We start from the raw sequence: 17,290 nt of genomic DNA on the forward strand, positions 1-17,290 counted from the left end.
CTGCTGACTACTCAGCTGTAATGAGCTGAACCGGCTCCAGGAGACATTGGCAGGAGAGGGGAGGCCTGCATTGTGCTAAGGCAAGCTGCCGAGGCAAGCTGCTGACACCCAGGGACAGGTGGGGTGGCGGTGAGGCAGCTATGGGAAAGGTCAAGGGTCAGGCTGGGAAGACAATAGAGGGGTTTGGCACTTGGGCATCAGGATTAAATGGAGAGTCCTTATGAGTCAGGCACAGGTCTGAGAGCAAACGGACAGTGACCTAGTCCAGGGTCAGTAACAGGCAGTGGTTACGCGTCATTCAGGGAAGGTGGGGCAGAGCTTTTTTTTGTGTGCCTGTTTTGTATGTTATTTTTGTGGCCTTTGTACCATTGTTGCCTTTGTACCAGATACAGTCTCTTACGACGTTTGTTTGATCTCCCTTGGAAATTGGTAATTGAGACCGAATTTGGTCCCTTTAAGCTCCATTCCCCTGCTTTTGATCAGCTCCTTTTGTTGGTAGTGTTCAAATTTTGCGATGATCGGTAGGGGACCCTTGGTCTTGTCGCTCCGAACTCCAAGTGTGTACTCGGTGGAAAGCTACTTTGTTCACAGTCTCTATAGAAAGTTTCAAGGCGGATTGCATGAATTCTGTGATCGCGCCCTCTGGATTATTGGATGCGTCCTTAGGAATCCCAGAAAAAATATGATTTTCACACATGCTACGATTTTGTATGTCTAGTTGCGACTCCTTCATCACCCTGTTTTCCCTGAGTAGACAATACATGTGGATTTTTTATCTTGGCTGTGAGTGCCTTGTTTTCTCCTTGGAGTGTGAGAATTTCACTCTGGCTTAACTCCAAACTCCCCCTCAGCCCTGCTACCTTCTCACACAACTATTCCAGTGTTGCATGGATTCCAGCCAGAACACTAGCCTCTACTTCAACGGTAAGTAAATCATCCATGTCTGTAGATTAATCTGCCAAGCCGCACTGTTTCTTGACACACTGCTCGCTTAACCCGGAAGCCAGCCGCACCAATGTGTCGGAGGAAACACCGTCAAGCTGTTGACCGAAGTCAGCGTGCATTCGCCCGGCCCGCCACAAGGAGTCGCTAGAGCGCGATGAGACACGGACATGTCGGTCAAAACCTCCCCTTACCCGGATGACGATGGGCCAATTGTGCACCGCCTCATGGGTCTCCCAGTCGCGGCAGCCAGGGATCGAACCCGGGTCTGTAGTGACACCTCTAGGACTACGATGCAGTGTCTTAGACTGCTGCGCCACTCGGGAGGCCCTTTATTTTTTTACCCCCTTTTTTTACCTAATTTTGTGATATCCAATTGGTAAAGTTGGAATACATTGGCCAAATCTCAGACTTCAGTAAGTTCAAGACAACTGGGAACTTGGGAAAAAAACTAGGATCGACTGGGAAATTCCTGAATATAACAACTCATCCAACTCGGAATCCAAAAGTTGGGAACTTGGGCCCCTTTCTAGAGCCCACAAGAAGGACGGCCGTGCCACCTTCCTATTCAAGTGAGCACAGCACAACAAGGTGAGTCCAAAAATATATTGTATGCTGCTGCATAAATGATGTAATATGCCAGTGTCACGTCTACTCCCCCTCTCTGGCACTCGATGTCACCGGTCTACTAACCACCGGTCCTGGCAACCCATCATTACGTACACCTGCGCCCCATCATAAGGCACACCTGGACTCCATCACTACCCTGATTACTCCCCCTTTATCTAGCATCACTCTTCAGGCAGTATTGGTTATGTTTCACTGTCAGACATGTCTCTTGTTTTGTATTGTTCATTATTAGTAAACTCACTAACTGCACCTGCTTTCTGACTCCCTGCGTTGATGTAACAGCCAGGGAGATCTTTTAAAAAAAAAATGTATAAGGAAAGTCAATGAAAAACAAATTCTTATTTACAATGACGGCCTACCCCATCCAAACCTGGACGACGCTGGACCAATTGTGCACCGCCCTATGGGACTCCCAATCACAGCCAGATGTGGTACAGCCTGGATTCAAACCAGGGACTATAGTGATGCCTCTTGCACTGAGATGCAGTGCCTTAGACCGCTGCACCACTCGGGAGCCAAGTATACTGTAGCCAAGAATGTAATACTAAGCGTATCTTGTGTAGTAAGTTGTTAGTAGCCCATGTGCCTCACCCTAATAATTTGGTACCTTTTCTCCTCATAACTTAGCCTACTGTTCTGACTTGGTGGTGCACATGTTTTAAAGAAATTAAATCATAGAATATTGTAAGAGCTTTCATTGTCTGCATATAAACCCCCTTTATTTATCCTACGGTTCTGACTTGGAGTACAGGAAGAATACTGTAAGAACGGCTCATGTTCTGAATTCTGTCGCTGTACATTTCAAAAGTGCTGAACAAATTTTTATATTGACTACGTCCGTCCTAGCTCGCTCATTAATGTCTTAATTGAAATTATGGATTGCCTCTGTTGGAGTCTAGCTTGAAATACTTACCATACTAGAAGTAAATGATTACATGTATGAGGAATGTATATGGTGGGGTTAATGGAGGGTGGATAAGAACGAGGGGTTTGGAAAGTTACTGAGTGAGGGAAAAGGCAATCACTTGGTTGTGGTCATTGATAAGGGTTGCTGTGGATTAGTGAGGAATGTGGGCTGAGTTCAGGTCAGGTTAGATGAAGGCAGAAGGAAGAGTTTTATTACACACATCACTTAACTTTCTGCCTAGCAACAAATATGCAGTGCTTAGATGTGCAAGGAGGAGACTCCGCCTAAAGGAGGGTATAAATGCTTGTGCTGGTGGAAACAAGTCTGTCTTTTTCAGCTGTTTGGCCCAGTGGGTGAATAAACTTGGTTTGAGCTTCACTAGTCGTCCCTGAATTTTACTCTGTCAGAACACCTCTTATCCGGTCATCGTTCCCTTATGCCATAGTTGGTACATCTCAATTGTCAGTAGAAACCATGTTTGTTTAAGCAAGTCAGCCATATCAGCTCTGTTTAAAAAAATAGTAAATGAGGCTGAATGAACTGTTTTGCTGCCAGGCAAGGCTCCGCTGATGTCCAGTTGTAGCAGTGGTAAGGATTCACTCCATGGTGCCCGAAAAGAAAGCTCTGCTGTTGGGACAGCTTTATGTAGGCCCTAACAGTTTGTGGGCATCATTTGCCATCGTTATAGTGCAATGAATGTATTGCTTAGTGTTGTGTCGTGGCTTTCTTGGCATTCATCACAGTTTTTTGTTTGTCCCACCAAGATTTACATGCTAGAATTGCCACTGGTAACAGGGCAGAGGGATCTCTTACCTCCTGATGGTCCGTAGCAGAGTGGAGCGGGCCTCGTTGTGGAAAGTGATGACGATGGAGGTGGAGGGCAGATCTGGGTTATAATGCAATGTGGTGCATCTGATGGAGAGAGACACAAAACAATTCAGGAGACATCAGCCAGCAGGTCAACTCAGAACTACTCAAAACAGTTCATGTTGGCTTCAAAGCCAAAGTTGTGCAGCTATTGACTTTGTCTTTCTTTTTGATGGCTTCACAGACTGTAAAACCAAGTGTCTCTTCTCCATCTTATCAGTCTCTGGTTGATATTCCAAAGTCAAAGACGAATAACAAAGCCAAGGACAGATAGACAGATTGTCCTGTACCTCCTGTAAACCGTTCAAAACCGCTTCATAATTAAGAGAACAGTGTTGCTAAGGGTAACTAGACAAAAGCTTGTTGTTGTGGGAGGAAGGACAGTACTATGAATATGTGATGAGAATGATAATGACAGCCATGCCAGGACAGAAACTTGAGGAGGTGCAGTTCTATAAATGATAGATGAGCAGAAGATGTCATTATTAAAACAGCATCCAACACCACAGCTACCTCTGACCAGACAAGGTGTGGGAGTAGCTCACACTGAGGTGGATGGCTGGTCATGGCTGGTGTAGTAGAAAATGTCTCAGAGGACACACACACACACACACACACACACACACATACACACGGCTGAAGAGAGGGTAAGTGTGTGTGTGTGTGTGTGTTTACGTGGAGACAGAAGATGCTAATCCATCTGTGGCCAATGTGGAGAACATCAACACTTCTGTTCAAATGACACCAACAACCAACACAGTAAACATTCTATCGCTCTCTTGCTCACTCTCTCTCTCTCGCTCTCTCTCTCTGTCTTTAGCTCAAGGTGATTTGTTCAGTATTTCCAGCGGAGTGATAAGATAACAAGTCTGGCTTGTGCTGAAAGACAGGCGATGGGGACGATGATAAAGTTACTATTGTTTTCTGCTGTCGTCAACACTACTGTTTTTGAGTCATTAAGCCATGAGTTTGATGTGCTTTCTCCTCAGCAGTCTGCTCTGTGTGTGCTGAGATGCACAGAGAAACATCAAGGGAGCTGTGTGCCAGACAGATAAGCACAGGAAAGAACAGCAAACAAACACAAACTGTAATTTCATATTTATTTTCAACTTGGCTTAAATCAAATTAGCCATTGTGTTCAACAACTTTCCTGTTGCTTTAATAAAAAGTGCTTTTATAAAAAATTGAGTGCCCAATGACAAACACTGGATGTTTTTTCTCATCCTTTCAGAGCCTGGCAAGCAGATATTTTCTGTAGATCTTTTCTTTCTTTCTGGGGTGGCAGGTAGCCTAGTGGTTAGAGTGTTGGGCCAGTAACCAAGAGGTTGCAAAATCAAATCCCTGAGATGACAAGGTAAAAATCTGTTGTTCTGCCCCCGAACAAGGCAGTTAACCAACTGTTCTCAGGCTGTCATTGTAAGTAAGAAGATGTTCTTATATGACTTGTCTAGTTACATTTAAAAAATAAAGTTTCAAATCCTGGGTGGATGAAGAGAGACGTTGTCCAGATTAGCATGCATATGGTGCTGGAATCAATTAATATTTTATCACTGCTGTTTGAGAGACCACTTGACCAGTCTGTGTGTATACAGCCTCTATTATTGAAGCCTTCTAAAAGTTTCATATGAGGCTGAGAGAAGCAGGAGTGTGGTGGGGTGGTCAGGCTGACACATGGACACCTGATGCCCATTGACCCCTGTCTGTATTTATGTCTGCGCCTTAAGGTCCTTCTGTACCTGTTCCCCTATCCCCCCTCCAGTGTTATTCTGAGGGTGGTACCGACTTGGCGCAGCCGACTGCAACACCTGTCACCACATTTGCTTCGGGCAGAAAAACACTGATCGGTTGAGATGTACCTCGCAGATACTGTCAAGTCTGTGCTGTTCCTCTGGCACAAGGAGGCAGAGAGTGATTCTCAATAAGCTTTTCCCAGCCAGCCGAGCATGATTCATCCCCAATGCTGCCGCTCCTCTCCTATCTCTAGCTAAAGCCTACATCTATTCAAAGCTTTCTGCTTTCTTAACTCGTTTCAAGAGAGCGTTATCTCAGGAGGTATATTCAGCAGTGCAGAGCCACAACAACAGTTTACCTCAGACACACACCTCTCAACACTGGGCCTTGAGAATCTCTTAAAATCTCTGGTCTCCTCTAGTTCACTTAAATGGAGCACAATGGATGTTCATATCACTTTGTGGGAAGCCTCCAGTAAACTAAACACTAGATACAGTCATGATGTAGGAAATGGCAATGTACAACAGAATCGCATTTAGTTCTGGCATATTAATAGACAGAGAGAGACAGAGAGAGAGAGATGTCGTCATGACCCTAACATCAAGCCATTTGCAATTTGCCTGCTCCTAACAACAACAGTAAGTAACAAGTAGCGCAGGTACCCACATTAGAGAAGCTGTTGTTTAGATGTTGGCCGGGCAGGTGGGCGGGCAGGGAGCAGGGTGTGGTCAAAGAACATCCATCTCCTCTAACAGAGAATGCCTAAGTATCAGAATCTGCAGTCTCTACCACAGACAGCTGGCAGGCACTGGACACACACACATATAAACGCCTCTAACCTCAAAGGTCAGCCTCAGGTTCGGTTGTTCCGTTCCATGTCCTGTAATATAGACAAGACTCTTTAGAGGGACTATCTGGGTGAGAATATTGGGCGTAGTGAGGCAGCCTGGGTCAAAAAGCAACACTAGCCACAGAGGAGAAGAGGAGGAGACAGTGGGGGCTGTAGCAGAGCTCTCTGTGTGTGGATCCCTTCAAAGGAGAAGAGAGAGACAATCCTTGAGTGTGGATTAGTAACTGAAGGACAGAGGGACCCTGTAAGTAGTGAATAATCGATTATTGTACTGGTTGTGTGTTTCTTGTAGTGCTGAACGATTAACTGAAATGCTGGTTATTTTTGTTTTTTTTGACCAATGGGTAAATTATTTAAACATTATTGAAAAAATGTCTGTGAGCTTAATGCACACATTACGCAGTTTCTCTAGCAATAAATCAGATCAAGCCCGAACTGTGCGATGTAGTAGGGAGTTATAGTTTCCAACAGGCCAATATTCTACATAGTTTAGCGAGGAAAACATGGTAATTAATTACAATGACCAGTGACGACCCGTCATTTAGGGCAGGTGGGGCAGAGCCTGTCACTCATGGGGACACTACGTCACCTCCAAGTCTAAGGGTAGACCTCGAGAATTCAAGCCCCTTGGGTGCTGCCATATACTGTAGTTACATTAGAAGTGCCCGTCCAAGAAGGCTCAAGGTCATTGGACAGATAAGAATGACGTCAAATCACGTTATATCTACAGTAGCTTTGATTGGACTGATCATGTCAACATCATACTTTCAAAATCTTAGCTAGTAGTCATCATCATCAATCAAGTCGACAATCCCTTGGCAAATCATTTTAAATCCTTCTCAAATGAAGATAAATAATGGAGAGAAATTATATATAAAACGCATCAGTGCTCATCGGCCATTGGACATAAATATTACAAAACAAGTTGGAAATCGCAAATTCAACAATGAGTGGTTTGGAAGGAATCAATGGCTAACTGCAAGCATTGCAAAGCAATCATTAGCCTGCTATTCAGTGGAGTGGCTGTGTGGTCCCAAGTCTAAGATTAATGGTATCTTTTCCTAGTTTAAAATTACAAACATTCAACATTGGCCATGCTGTCAATGAAGCATGACTTGTGCCGCACTCAAAACAACTATAAACTCGGAACTGCAAAATCTGACAAGATAAATGGGAACTCGGGAAAAACGAGTTCCGACTGGGAAAATGCGTTTTTAACTTTCATCCAACTCGGCATTGGAAATCGGGAACTCGGGCCTCTTTCTAGAGCTACGACCTGAAGATCACTGACGTCATCATGATTCAACCTTTTTTCACCCCATGTTCCCAGTTGTCTTGAAAGCACCATAAATCCAGAGATTGCCAAGCTTTGATGACAAAGTTTGAATTTGCCCACGAAGGACCGCCACACCACCTTCCTGTTCAAGTGAGTACAGCACAACAAGGTCAGTCACAAAAATGTATTGTATGCTTCTGCATAAATTATGTAATATGCCATGGAGATATGTATACTGTATCTAAAAACATAATACTAAGTGTTTGTTGTGTAGTAAGCTGTTAGTAGCCCATGTGCCTCAGCCTTATAATTTGGTCTATTTACCCCTCTTGTTTTCACCTACTGTTCTGACTTGGTGGTGCACATGTAGCCTATAACATGTTTTAGAGAAATGTAATCATCAAATTTTTTAAGAGCTTTCATTGTCTGCTTATATGCCCTTTATTTATCCTACGGTTCTGACTTGGTATACAGGGAGAACACTGTAAGAACGGCCCATGTTCTGAATTCTGTCGCAGTACATTTCAAAAGTGCTAAACAAATAGTTATATTGACTATGTACGTCCTAGCTCGCTCATTAATGTCTTAATCGAAATTACGTATTGCCTCTTATCCGCTTGTTGTCCCCTTATGCCATAGTTTGTACATCTCAATTGTCATTAGAAACCACATTTGTTTAAGCAAGTGAGTCATATCAGCTATGTTTTTTTAAAGGCAGTAAATGAGGCTGAATGAACTGTTTTGCTGCAAGACAAGGCTCCACTGATAGCCAGGTGTAGCAGTGGTAAGATGTTGGAACAGCTTTACGTAGGCCCTAACAGTTTTTGCCCCACCAAGATTTACATTCTAAAATCACCACTGACATTGACCATAATCCATTGTGTTCCTACTTACCCAGTCTGTGTGTTTATTTTATGCCTGCTACCTTACATTAGTGCGGGCCAGACACAGAGAGGGAGAGAAGAGAGTAGAATGCGTGATTTAGAGGGATAGAGAGCAGTTGCTTCATGAGGTATCTCTACCTGAAAATAAAGGATCTAACTGGTTGATAGTTGCTATTCAGCAGTTGTAAAAGGATGCCTTATTTACTTTGAAGCACTACTAATATAGGGATTATATCAGACAGCATAGGCAGCAGCTCTATAGAGATGAGATGAAGACTTGGAAAGAAATTATAAAGTTATCAAATAGAAGAAAAAAAACTGAATATTTTATTAAAGTAATGTGAATAAATGATGGTAATAATGGGCAGTCACTACCATCATGGGAACTTTTATTCATTGTTTTATTCTGTGTTACAGCATCCAACCCACATAATGCATAGTGCATTTAAGGTTCAGAAAAATAATTGAAAACGAAATCGAAAACCGTGATTATTTTTTTATAATCAAACCGAAACCGAACCGATGTCAGAAAGCACTAATCGCTCAGCACTAGTTTCTTGTTCAATGTTAATACAGCAGGCACATTTAAACTGTCATTATGTACTGTAAGACTGTATTTTCTGCTTACTTAGAGTTGCTGATCCAGAGAAATTAATCTTCAAATGACATTCAAAAATCATCTTTCACAAAATCTACGATGCATTACACCACCTGCCCCAAGACTCTCAAAGTGCCATCGAAGATCCATAGAATTGTCTTTCTCATCATCATCATCACAAATGTACAGTATACCTGAATACCATTGTTTATGGGACTTTTCCTAAAATATGTATGAATTAGTTGAAAAGATCCAGGGAAGCTAGGGTTAATCAAGGATATTAAAAGCCTTCAGTCATGAATCCAGGCCACCAGGTCTGAGAGTACCAGGCAGCTCAACCCACTGCTCTCCCTTCCTGACATCAAAGCCGCTCATCAGGATTTATTTTTGTTCAGGCGCATATGTGCGACATCCTCTCTCTGATAAGATTTGAGGATAGGAGAGCTCTCCTCTTCTAATCATCTCCTCTCCCTATCATCTCCTCTCGTCTCCCCATCATCTCATCTCCTCTCCCCATCATCCCATCTCATCTCTCTCCATCATCTCCTACGTGCGACATCCTCTCTCTGATGAGATTTGAGGATAGGAGATAGAGCTCTCCTCTCCTAATCATCTCCTCTCCCCATCATCCCATCTCATCTCTCTCCATCATCTCATCTCTCCCCATCATCTCATCTCCTCTTCTCATCATCTCATCTCCTCTTCCCATCATCTCCTCTCCTCTCCTCTCCCCATCATCTCCTCTCCCCATCATCTCATCTCCCCATCTTCTCTCCTCTCCTCTCCCCTCCTCTCCTCTCCCCATCATCTCCTCTCCTCTCCCCATCATCTCCTCTCCTCTCCCCATCATCTCATCTCCTCTCCCAATCATCTCATCTCCTCTCCCCATCATCTCCTCTCCTCTCCCCATCATCTCCTCTTCTCTCCCCATCATCTCCTCTCCTCTCCCCATCATCTCCTCTCCTCTCCCCATCATCTCCTCTCCTCTCCCCATCAACTAATCTCCTCTCACCATCATCTCATCTCCTCTCCCCATCATCTCCTCTCCTCTCCCTATCATCTCATTTCCTCATCATCTCCTCTCCCTATCATCTCATCTCCTCTCCCTATCATCTCATCTCCTCTCCCCAACATCTCATCTCATCTCTCCCCATCATCTCCTCATCATCTCATCTCCTCTTCTCTCCCCATCATCTCCTCTCCTTTCCTCAGCAGCATTCATTCTCAGGAAATGCTGAATGTTTTGGGACGGGATATTTTATCCACCGTGTCTGGTCTGCACATCTATCACATACAACACAGTCCTGGTACACAGAGGCAGCCCAATAATAAGTATTCTCATCTCCCTTTCTACTTGAATGGGATTTTAAACATTCATTCAAATTCACAGCTGCTCTGTGGAGACTGGATATAGTGATTTATTAACGGAGACAAGTACCGAGGAATGCCTGTCTCGAGGGCGGATAGTACCTAGGCCATGGTCTCTTTTGAAAAAAGCGCTCCCCTGAGTAATGTTATCGTATTCATCTGTTAACGTCTTGGTGACAGGGGGGCAGTATTGAGTAGCTTGGATGAATAAAGTGCCCAGTTAACTGCCTGCTACTCTGTCCCAGATGCTAATATATTTATATTATTAGTAGTATTGGATAGAAAACACTCTGAAGTTTCTAAAACTGTTTGAATGATGTCTGTGAGTATAACAGAACTCATATGGCAGCCGAAAACCTGAGAAAAATCCAACCAGGAAGTGGGAAATCTGAGGTTTGTATTTTTTCAACTCTTCGCCATTCCAATATACAGTGTAAATCGGGTAATATTGCACTTCCTATGGCTTCCACTAAGATGTCAACAATCTTTAGAACTTTGTTTGAGGCTTCTACTGTGAAGTGGGGGCGAATGAGAGGGGATTGAGCCAGGTGTCTGGCAGAGTACCGTTCCATTGCTTTTCTACAGACATAGGAATTCTCCAGTTGGAACATAATTGAAGATTTATGATAAAAACATCCTAAAGATTGATTCTATACTTAGTTTGACAAGTTTCTACAGGCTGTAATGGAACTTTTTGAACTTTTCGTCCGACGTTCGGCTGGACCTGCATGCGCGTTTGGATTTGTTTACCAAACGCCCTAACAAAAGAAGCTGTTTGGACATAAATTATAAACTTTATCAAACAAATCAAACATTTATTGTGGAACTGGGTTTCCTGTGAGTGCATTCTGCTGAAGATCATCAAAGGTAAGTGAATATTTATAATGCTATTTCTGACTAATGTTGAGTACACAATATGGCGGATATCTTTTTGGCTGCTTTGTTGTCTGAACGCTGTACTCAGATTATTGCATGGTTTGCTTTTTCCGTAAAGTTTCTTTGAAATCTGACACAGCGGTTGCATTAAGGAGAAGTATATCTCTAAATTCATGTATAACACTTGTATTTTCATCAACATTTATGATGAGTATTTCTGTAAATTGATGTGGCTCTCTGCAAAATCAATGCATGTTTTATAACTACTGAACGTAACGTGCCAATGTAAAATTAGATTTTTTGATATAAATATGCACTTTATCGAACAAAACATACATGTATTGTGTAACATGAAGTCCTATGAGTGTCATCTGATGAAGATCATCAAAGGTTAGTGATTAATTTTATCTCTATTTGTGCTTTTTGTGACTCCTCTCTTTGGCTGGAAAAATGGCTGTGTTTTTCTGTGAGTTTGTGGTGACCTAACATAATAATTTGTGGTACTTTCAATCTAAAGCCTTTTTGAAATCAGACACTGTGACTGGATTAACGAGAATTTTAAAATGGTGTAAAATACTTGTATGCTTGAGGAATTTTAATTATGAGATTTTTGTTGTATTGAATTTGGCGCTACCGTCCCACATATCCCAGAGAGGTTAAGTCACAGTTCGTTAAATGACCAGCAAGAGTTCTTCCTCGGTTTGAAAAACACGAGCCAGGGATATTATCAATACAGCACTAATACTATATTTACAAATATTTATAATAGGAGAGTTTAAAACTATGCTTTCAGTGACACAGCAAAATGGAGTCTGTAGCATGGTATTTTTCCTTTCATTATTGTCCCAACTAAACTACCATATATGCCAATTATATTCCAACAGAGAATTATGAATTCAAAATCTACTGTAGCAAAGCCTGATTCGTTCTGCAAACACTGATCTTCATTCTGCTCTTTGAGTCTGACTATAGCAATAGAGTGATTGACAGGTTTTCACAGGTCTCTGCAGTGCTTTGTGTATGAGGTCCCCCAGTCAGTGCACCACTTGAAAGCCAGATTGAAATGAATATTACCATGCATTTCCCCAGCCTTGGAGTATGACTCTCTCTGTAACTCCTACCTACCTGCCATGCAAAGAAGTGATTAAAATCTGCCAAATCAAAGAAGCTTTGAACAATAGCAGCCCTGGTGCGCTTCCTGGCTGTGAGGCCCACGTTAAATCTCTCCTCTGTGAGAGAGGAGAGAAAAACCAGCTTATGAAAATGCAGGCCTACCCCCGGAACGACACTACCTCAGTAAACCCGCGCCAACAGGACTCCAACAGTCTGCTGCTGCAGTATAGTAAGCTCAGTGAAGAGGACTGCATCTAATTATCATGAGGAGAGAGACCATCCTGTTGAAGTGATGGCACACTGGTACAGGGCAGCAGAGAATGAGACCCATAGTTTCAGGCACAAGTATTAGTCCTATTAGTGCTGGTGTGAGCAACATTAGATGAGATGTACAGATCATGGTAGAAGAACCCGTCAGTGACGTTGAAAAACGAGGGCATAGGCAATGTCCAGTAGGCAATATTTCTATATACTGTATAACAGCAACGTGAGAATAATCTGATACGGCTTGTGGAGGAGGAGGAGGAGGAGGAATATATAAACTAGTGTAGCTGCTGTGTATGCCTCTGGCTTTCTGGGATAGCAGCCGCATCTTGGTGCGCTGCACAGAAACCATCAGTCACTTCAGCCATAGCCCGGAGTGTACTTTACATACAAGGCTTTCTTAAATAGCATGCACACAGCATATTACTAGGCACTCTGTCAGACACAACAGCTGTGAGGGGACTGGGAAGGGAAGCAGCGTATTGCTGCTGGTGGACTTGGTGAATTTTCTGTAGGGAAGATAAATGTGTCCTTGCGAAGCGGAGAGAGAGTTTTTCTGGTTGGGGGGTTCCATAAAATGAATCTCTGGTCCCTCCTGCGTTCTTACTTAAAACGGTTTCTGCTGAGGTGATGATTTAAGCAATATGTGGGTATGATATGTTGGGCTACAGTACATTCAGCCCATATGTTGTTGAGGAGCGGAGGGAACCCATATGTTGTTGAGGAGCAGAGGGAACCCATATGTATTTGAGGAGAGGATGGAACCCATATGTTGTTGAGGAGAGGAGGGAACCCATATGTTGTTGAGGCGAGGAGGGAACCCATATGTTGTTGAGGAGAGGAGGGAACCCATATGTTGTTGAGGAGTGGAGGGAACTCATATGTTGTTGAGGAGCGGAGGGAACCCATATGTTGTTGAGGAGCAGAGGGAACCCATATGTGAGATTATTATTAGTGAACCAGATGGCCAAACAGAGAGAGAAGACAACAAGTTGTGGACTCAGGGCAAATATCAATATACATATGAGGCTGGCAATGAACATCAAAATCTCACATTCCAGATTACACACATACACTGTGTCTGAGCTTCTGAAAAATAAAATCTAATGCAAAAAGGCAGGGAATGAATATAAGCTATTACACATTTATATTACTGTCATTAATTAATGTAATTAATATGCAATTAATAAATGGGTGTGGACCAGTGTGCAGTAGTAAATATGTACCTGTCTGGCAGTGTCTCTTGGTGGATCAGTGAATGAGTGTATAGAATCCCATGAGTGTATAGAATCCCGAAAGTTCCAGCTAGGGGAGAGGAGCTGTGATGCACTATGGGGTTGAACAGAGGAACTCACATTCTGTTTGGATTACCACTGACTGTTGGAGGGGTCTGTCTTCAGCCCTGCTGCTGCCATGGATAGACTCATCCTCTCTCTGTGGACCCACACAGCAAACATGAAACATAATCCAATGAGAAAGGCTAGTACACCGAGACAAAGCACAGGAATAATGGGGAAAGAGACTTTGCTTTCTGAAAGCTGCCATAGCTTTCCAATGTGATTGCAATGAATCTCCTCCTCACACCAGCTTGCTGTTTACAGGCTCCAGGTTGTGTGTGGTTAGGCTACAGCCAGCTTGTTGTTTACAGGCTCCAGGTTGTGAGTGGTTAGGCTACAGCCAGCTTGATGTTTACAGGCTCCAGGTTGTAAGTGGGTAGGCTACAGCCAGCTTGATGTTTACAGGCTCCAGGTTGTGAGTGGGTAGGCTACAGCCAGCTTGTTGTTTACAGGCTCCAGGTTGTGTGTGGGTAGGCTACAGCCAGCTTGTTGTTTACAGGCTCCAGGTTGTGAGTGGTTAGGCTACAGCCAGCTTGTTGTTTACAGGCTCCAGGTTGTGAGTGGTTAGGCTACAGCCAGCTTGTTGTTTACAGGCTCCAGGTTGTAAGTGGGTAGGCTACAGCCAGCTTGTTGTTTACAGGCTCCAGGTTGTGTGTGGGTAGGCTACAGCCAGCTTGTTGTTTACAGGCTCCAGGTTGTGAGTGGTTAGGCTACAGCCAGCTTGATGTTTACAGGCTCCAGGTTGTGAGTGGGTAGGCTACAGCCAGCTTGTTGTTTACAGGCTCCAGGTTGTGTGTGGGCAGGCTACAGCCAGCTTATTGTTTACAGGCTCCAGGTTGTGAGTGGTTAGGTTACAGCCAGCTTGTTGTTTACAGGCTCCAGGTTGTGTGTGGTTAGGCTACAGCCAGCTTGATGTTTACAGGCTCCAGGTTGTGAGTGGGTAGGCTACAGCCAGCTTGTTGTTTACAGGCTCCAGGTTGTGTGTGGGTAGGCTACAGCCAGCTTGTTGTTTACAGGCTCCAGGTTGTGAGTGGTTAGGCTACAGCCAGCTTGTTGTTTACAGGCTCCAGGTTGTAAGTGGGTAGGCTACAGCCAGCTTGTTGTTTACAGGCTCCAGGTTGTGTGTGGGTAGTTTACAGGCTCCAGGTTGTGAGTGGTTAGGTTACAGCCAGCTTGTTGTTTACAGGCTCCAGGTTGTGTGTGGTTAGGCTACAGCCAGCTTGATGTTTACAGGCTCCAGGTTGTGAGTGGGTAGGCTACAGCCAGCTTGGGGCAACGGCTACCTACAGTACCAACCTCCACTCACCATCCCCCCTTCATTCAGCCTCCCTCACCCTCTCACCTCACAAACAACCCCATCTGAGTGTGTTAGCTAGGCCATAGCCCCCGGGTCAGATAAAGTGTGCCAGTCTACCATCCTAACGTTACTGTACCACACTGTCATATTAACCTAAAATAGGCCCTGGCATGTGATGCCAGCCTGGGATAAGGCACCGTTTTTTTATAGCTGGCCCACAGGTATTGTGACACAGTTTACTTGTCCTATTTGCTAAATTCATATTGGATGCTTTGATTTCTCAGTCCAGAAATAGGTCCTAAATGTAGAATATACAGTTCTATAAACGACTTTGCCATAAAGGGAAATATCGTTCAGAGAGGAGGAACATGTTGGGCTGGGTTGAGACAGGCTAAGGATTCAATGGCACACCATTGGCGATGAAACATGCCTGTATAGTACATTTAAGGAAGTAATAATGAAATGATCATGTATCATTTGAACTGATACACACGTCTCTGATGCTGGTTTGTCCAGTCTTGTCTTTAAACATTAGTTATCTCATCGTATCCCTCAGGAAGAGATGGTGTGGAGAGCTGTGTTCAGCCTGCAGGTTGCTTCCCTAGTTTGTTTCCCACATGAGAATCAGCTGCAGGGAACACTGAGGCATTATGGGTACTTCCACTGACATGACTGAAGGTCAATTGGGAAGTGTGTACTCGCCTCTAGCCACTGATCTAAAGTCCGTTTTGCCCTTCTACTCCGTAATGGTTTTGGTTAGGGTTTGGGAGGGTTTGCTGATCCTAAATCTGTATTTAAGGGCAACTGCTACTTCGTTAACTGTCAGGAGCTAACCTCCAACTAAAAAAGTAATCCTCTAATACAGCATGCAAAACCATACCAGAGACCAGGTGGTTATGCTTTCTCATTAAAAATATAAAGAGGACTCTCAAACGTGCTCTGCTTGTGTCACAATGTGCTTGTTTCGAATCCTTTGAACTTAAAATCTGTCTCTCGGGTGCATATTTTAACATCAAATATCTAACATTAAACATTGAATGCATTGTCAAGGTTCTGGCACATCTTCGCGTGGCAAGCAACCACTTCACAATAACACTCATGACTATTCACTCTCGGTGGTTGTTTGTTGAAGAATTTCCCCAGGTGTTTTTCAACCATACAGTAGGTATTTTACAGTGGCTTGTGTGTGTGTGTGTGTGTGTGTGTGTGTGTGTGTGTGTGTGTGTGTGTGTGTGTGTGTGTGTGTGTGTGTGTGTGTGTGTGTGTGTGAGTGAGAGAGAGCCATCACACTGAGGTTTCTCTGAGAGTTGCTTCTTAGTTTGGGGTGTTTCATTGCCTGTGCTGATTTAGTGGGCAGCCAGTCGTAGCGCTCTCTGCCTGTTCCTTAATTGGATCCTGTCACCAATCTCAGGCCTCTCTCCTCCAGCCTCCAGCCACCCTCCACAGATCCCTCCACATTGGCAATCGTTATTGATAACCAAATGTGATGCCTGTAATATCCGGTAAGAGGGATGGAAATGGCGGCTAGATGAGTAGGCGAAGGACAGCAGTGATTGGAGATAATTGCCCTGTTGAAAAACGGGTCCTGACAGCTATGTGCTATCTGAGTTAAACATCTGGCTGAATCAATGCTTTGATTCGTTATTGGAGGAGTTCCCAGTTGGAGACAGATGCCTGTGGGCCGCAGTTAGAGAGGCACGGTGGGACTGAGCCTGAGGACCACCCCTCCTACTCTCCTGGGTCTGATATTACACTCACACACACACACACACACACACACACACACACACACACACACACACACACACACACACACACACACACACACACACACACACACACACACACACACACACACACACACACACACACACACACACACACACACACACACCAGCTGTGGAGCCTGCCGCACCTATCCAAGGTCTGGGAGAGAAGTGCAAACACTACCCGTGTGCTCAGTAAACCTGCCCCCATCTCTTTTACACATTAGAGGTGAAGTCAAAGTGAGCCCAGGGCATGATATGTGGCAGGCTTATTAAGAACAGTTCAACCATCTCTCTATGGACCCATTAGCACCTCTCCCAGCCATTGATCCACACATCATTCTCATCATGACAACCCACTGCTGTCACATGATACCCATAGGAACAACAGGAACATTTATGAGCCGGAGTAAGGCAAGCATAATACTCCAGTTCAAGCATGATCTGAGCTTAATGTGCAATGTAAACTGTGACCGAACATATCTCAGTGGTTTCATGAAGGGTAATGGGAGGTGCACATGCTAGTAGTGATGTATGACAGCTGATGCATGGGAAGAAGATTAGCCAGATGGTATTTGAAGTAG

At 44.0% G+C, this 17,290-nt stretch overlaps 1 protein-coding gene across 1 annotated transcript in view; it reads right to left on the reverse strand.

Moving 5' to 3' along the window:
• LOC139415154 (UDP-N-acetyl-alpha-D-galactosamine:polypeptide N-acetylgalactosaminyltransferase 14 (GalNAc-T14)) overlaps window positions 1–17,290 on the reverse strand; it is a 119,403-nt gene that overhangs the window by 64,573 nt on the left and 37,540 nt on the right. The window contains exon 3 of the mRNA XM_071163022.1: window positions 3,293–3,391. Coding sequence (XP_071019123.1) covers window positions 3,293–3,391 — 99 coding nt within the window. The remainder of the gene's footprint in view (window positions 1–3,292; window positions 3,392–17,290) is intronic.

Source organism: Oncorhynchus clarkii, chromosome 8 (genome assembly GCF_045791955.1).
Source record: "Oncorhynchus clarkii lewisi isolate Uvic-CL-2024 chromosome 8, UVic_Ocla_1.0, whole genome shotgun sequence".
NCBI classification, from domain to species: domain Eukaryota; kingdom Metazoa; phylum Chordata; class Actinopteri; order Salmoniformes; family Salmonidae; genus Oncorhynchus; species Oncorhynchus clarkii.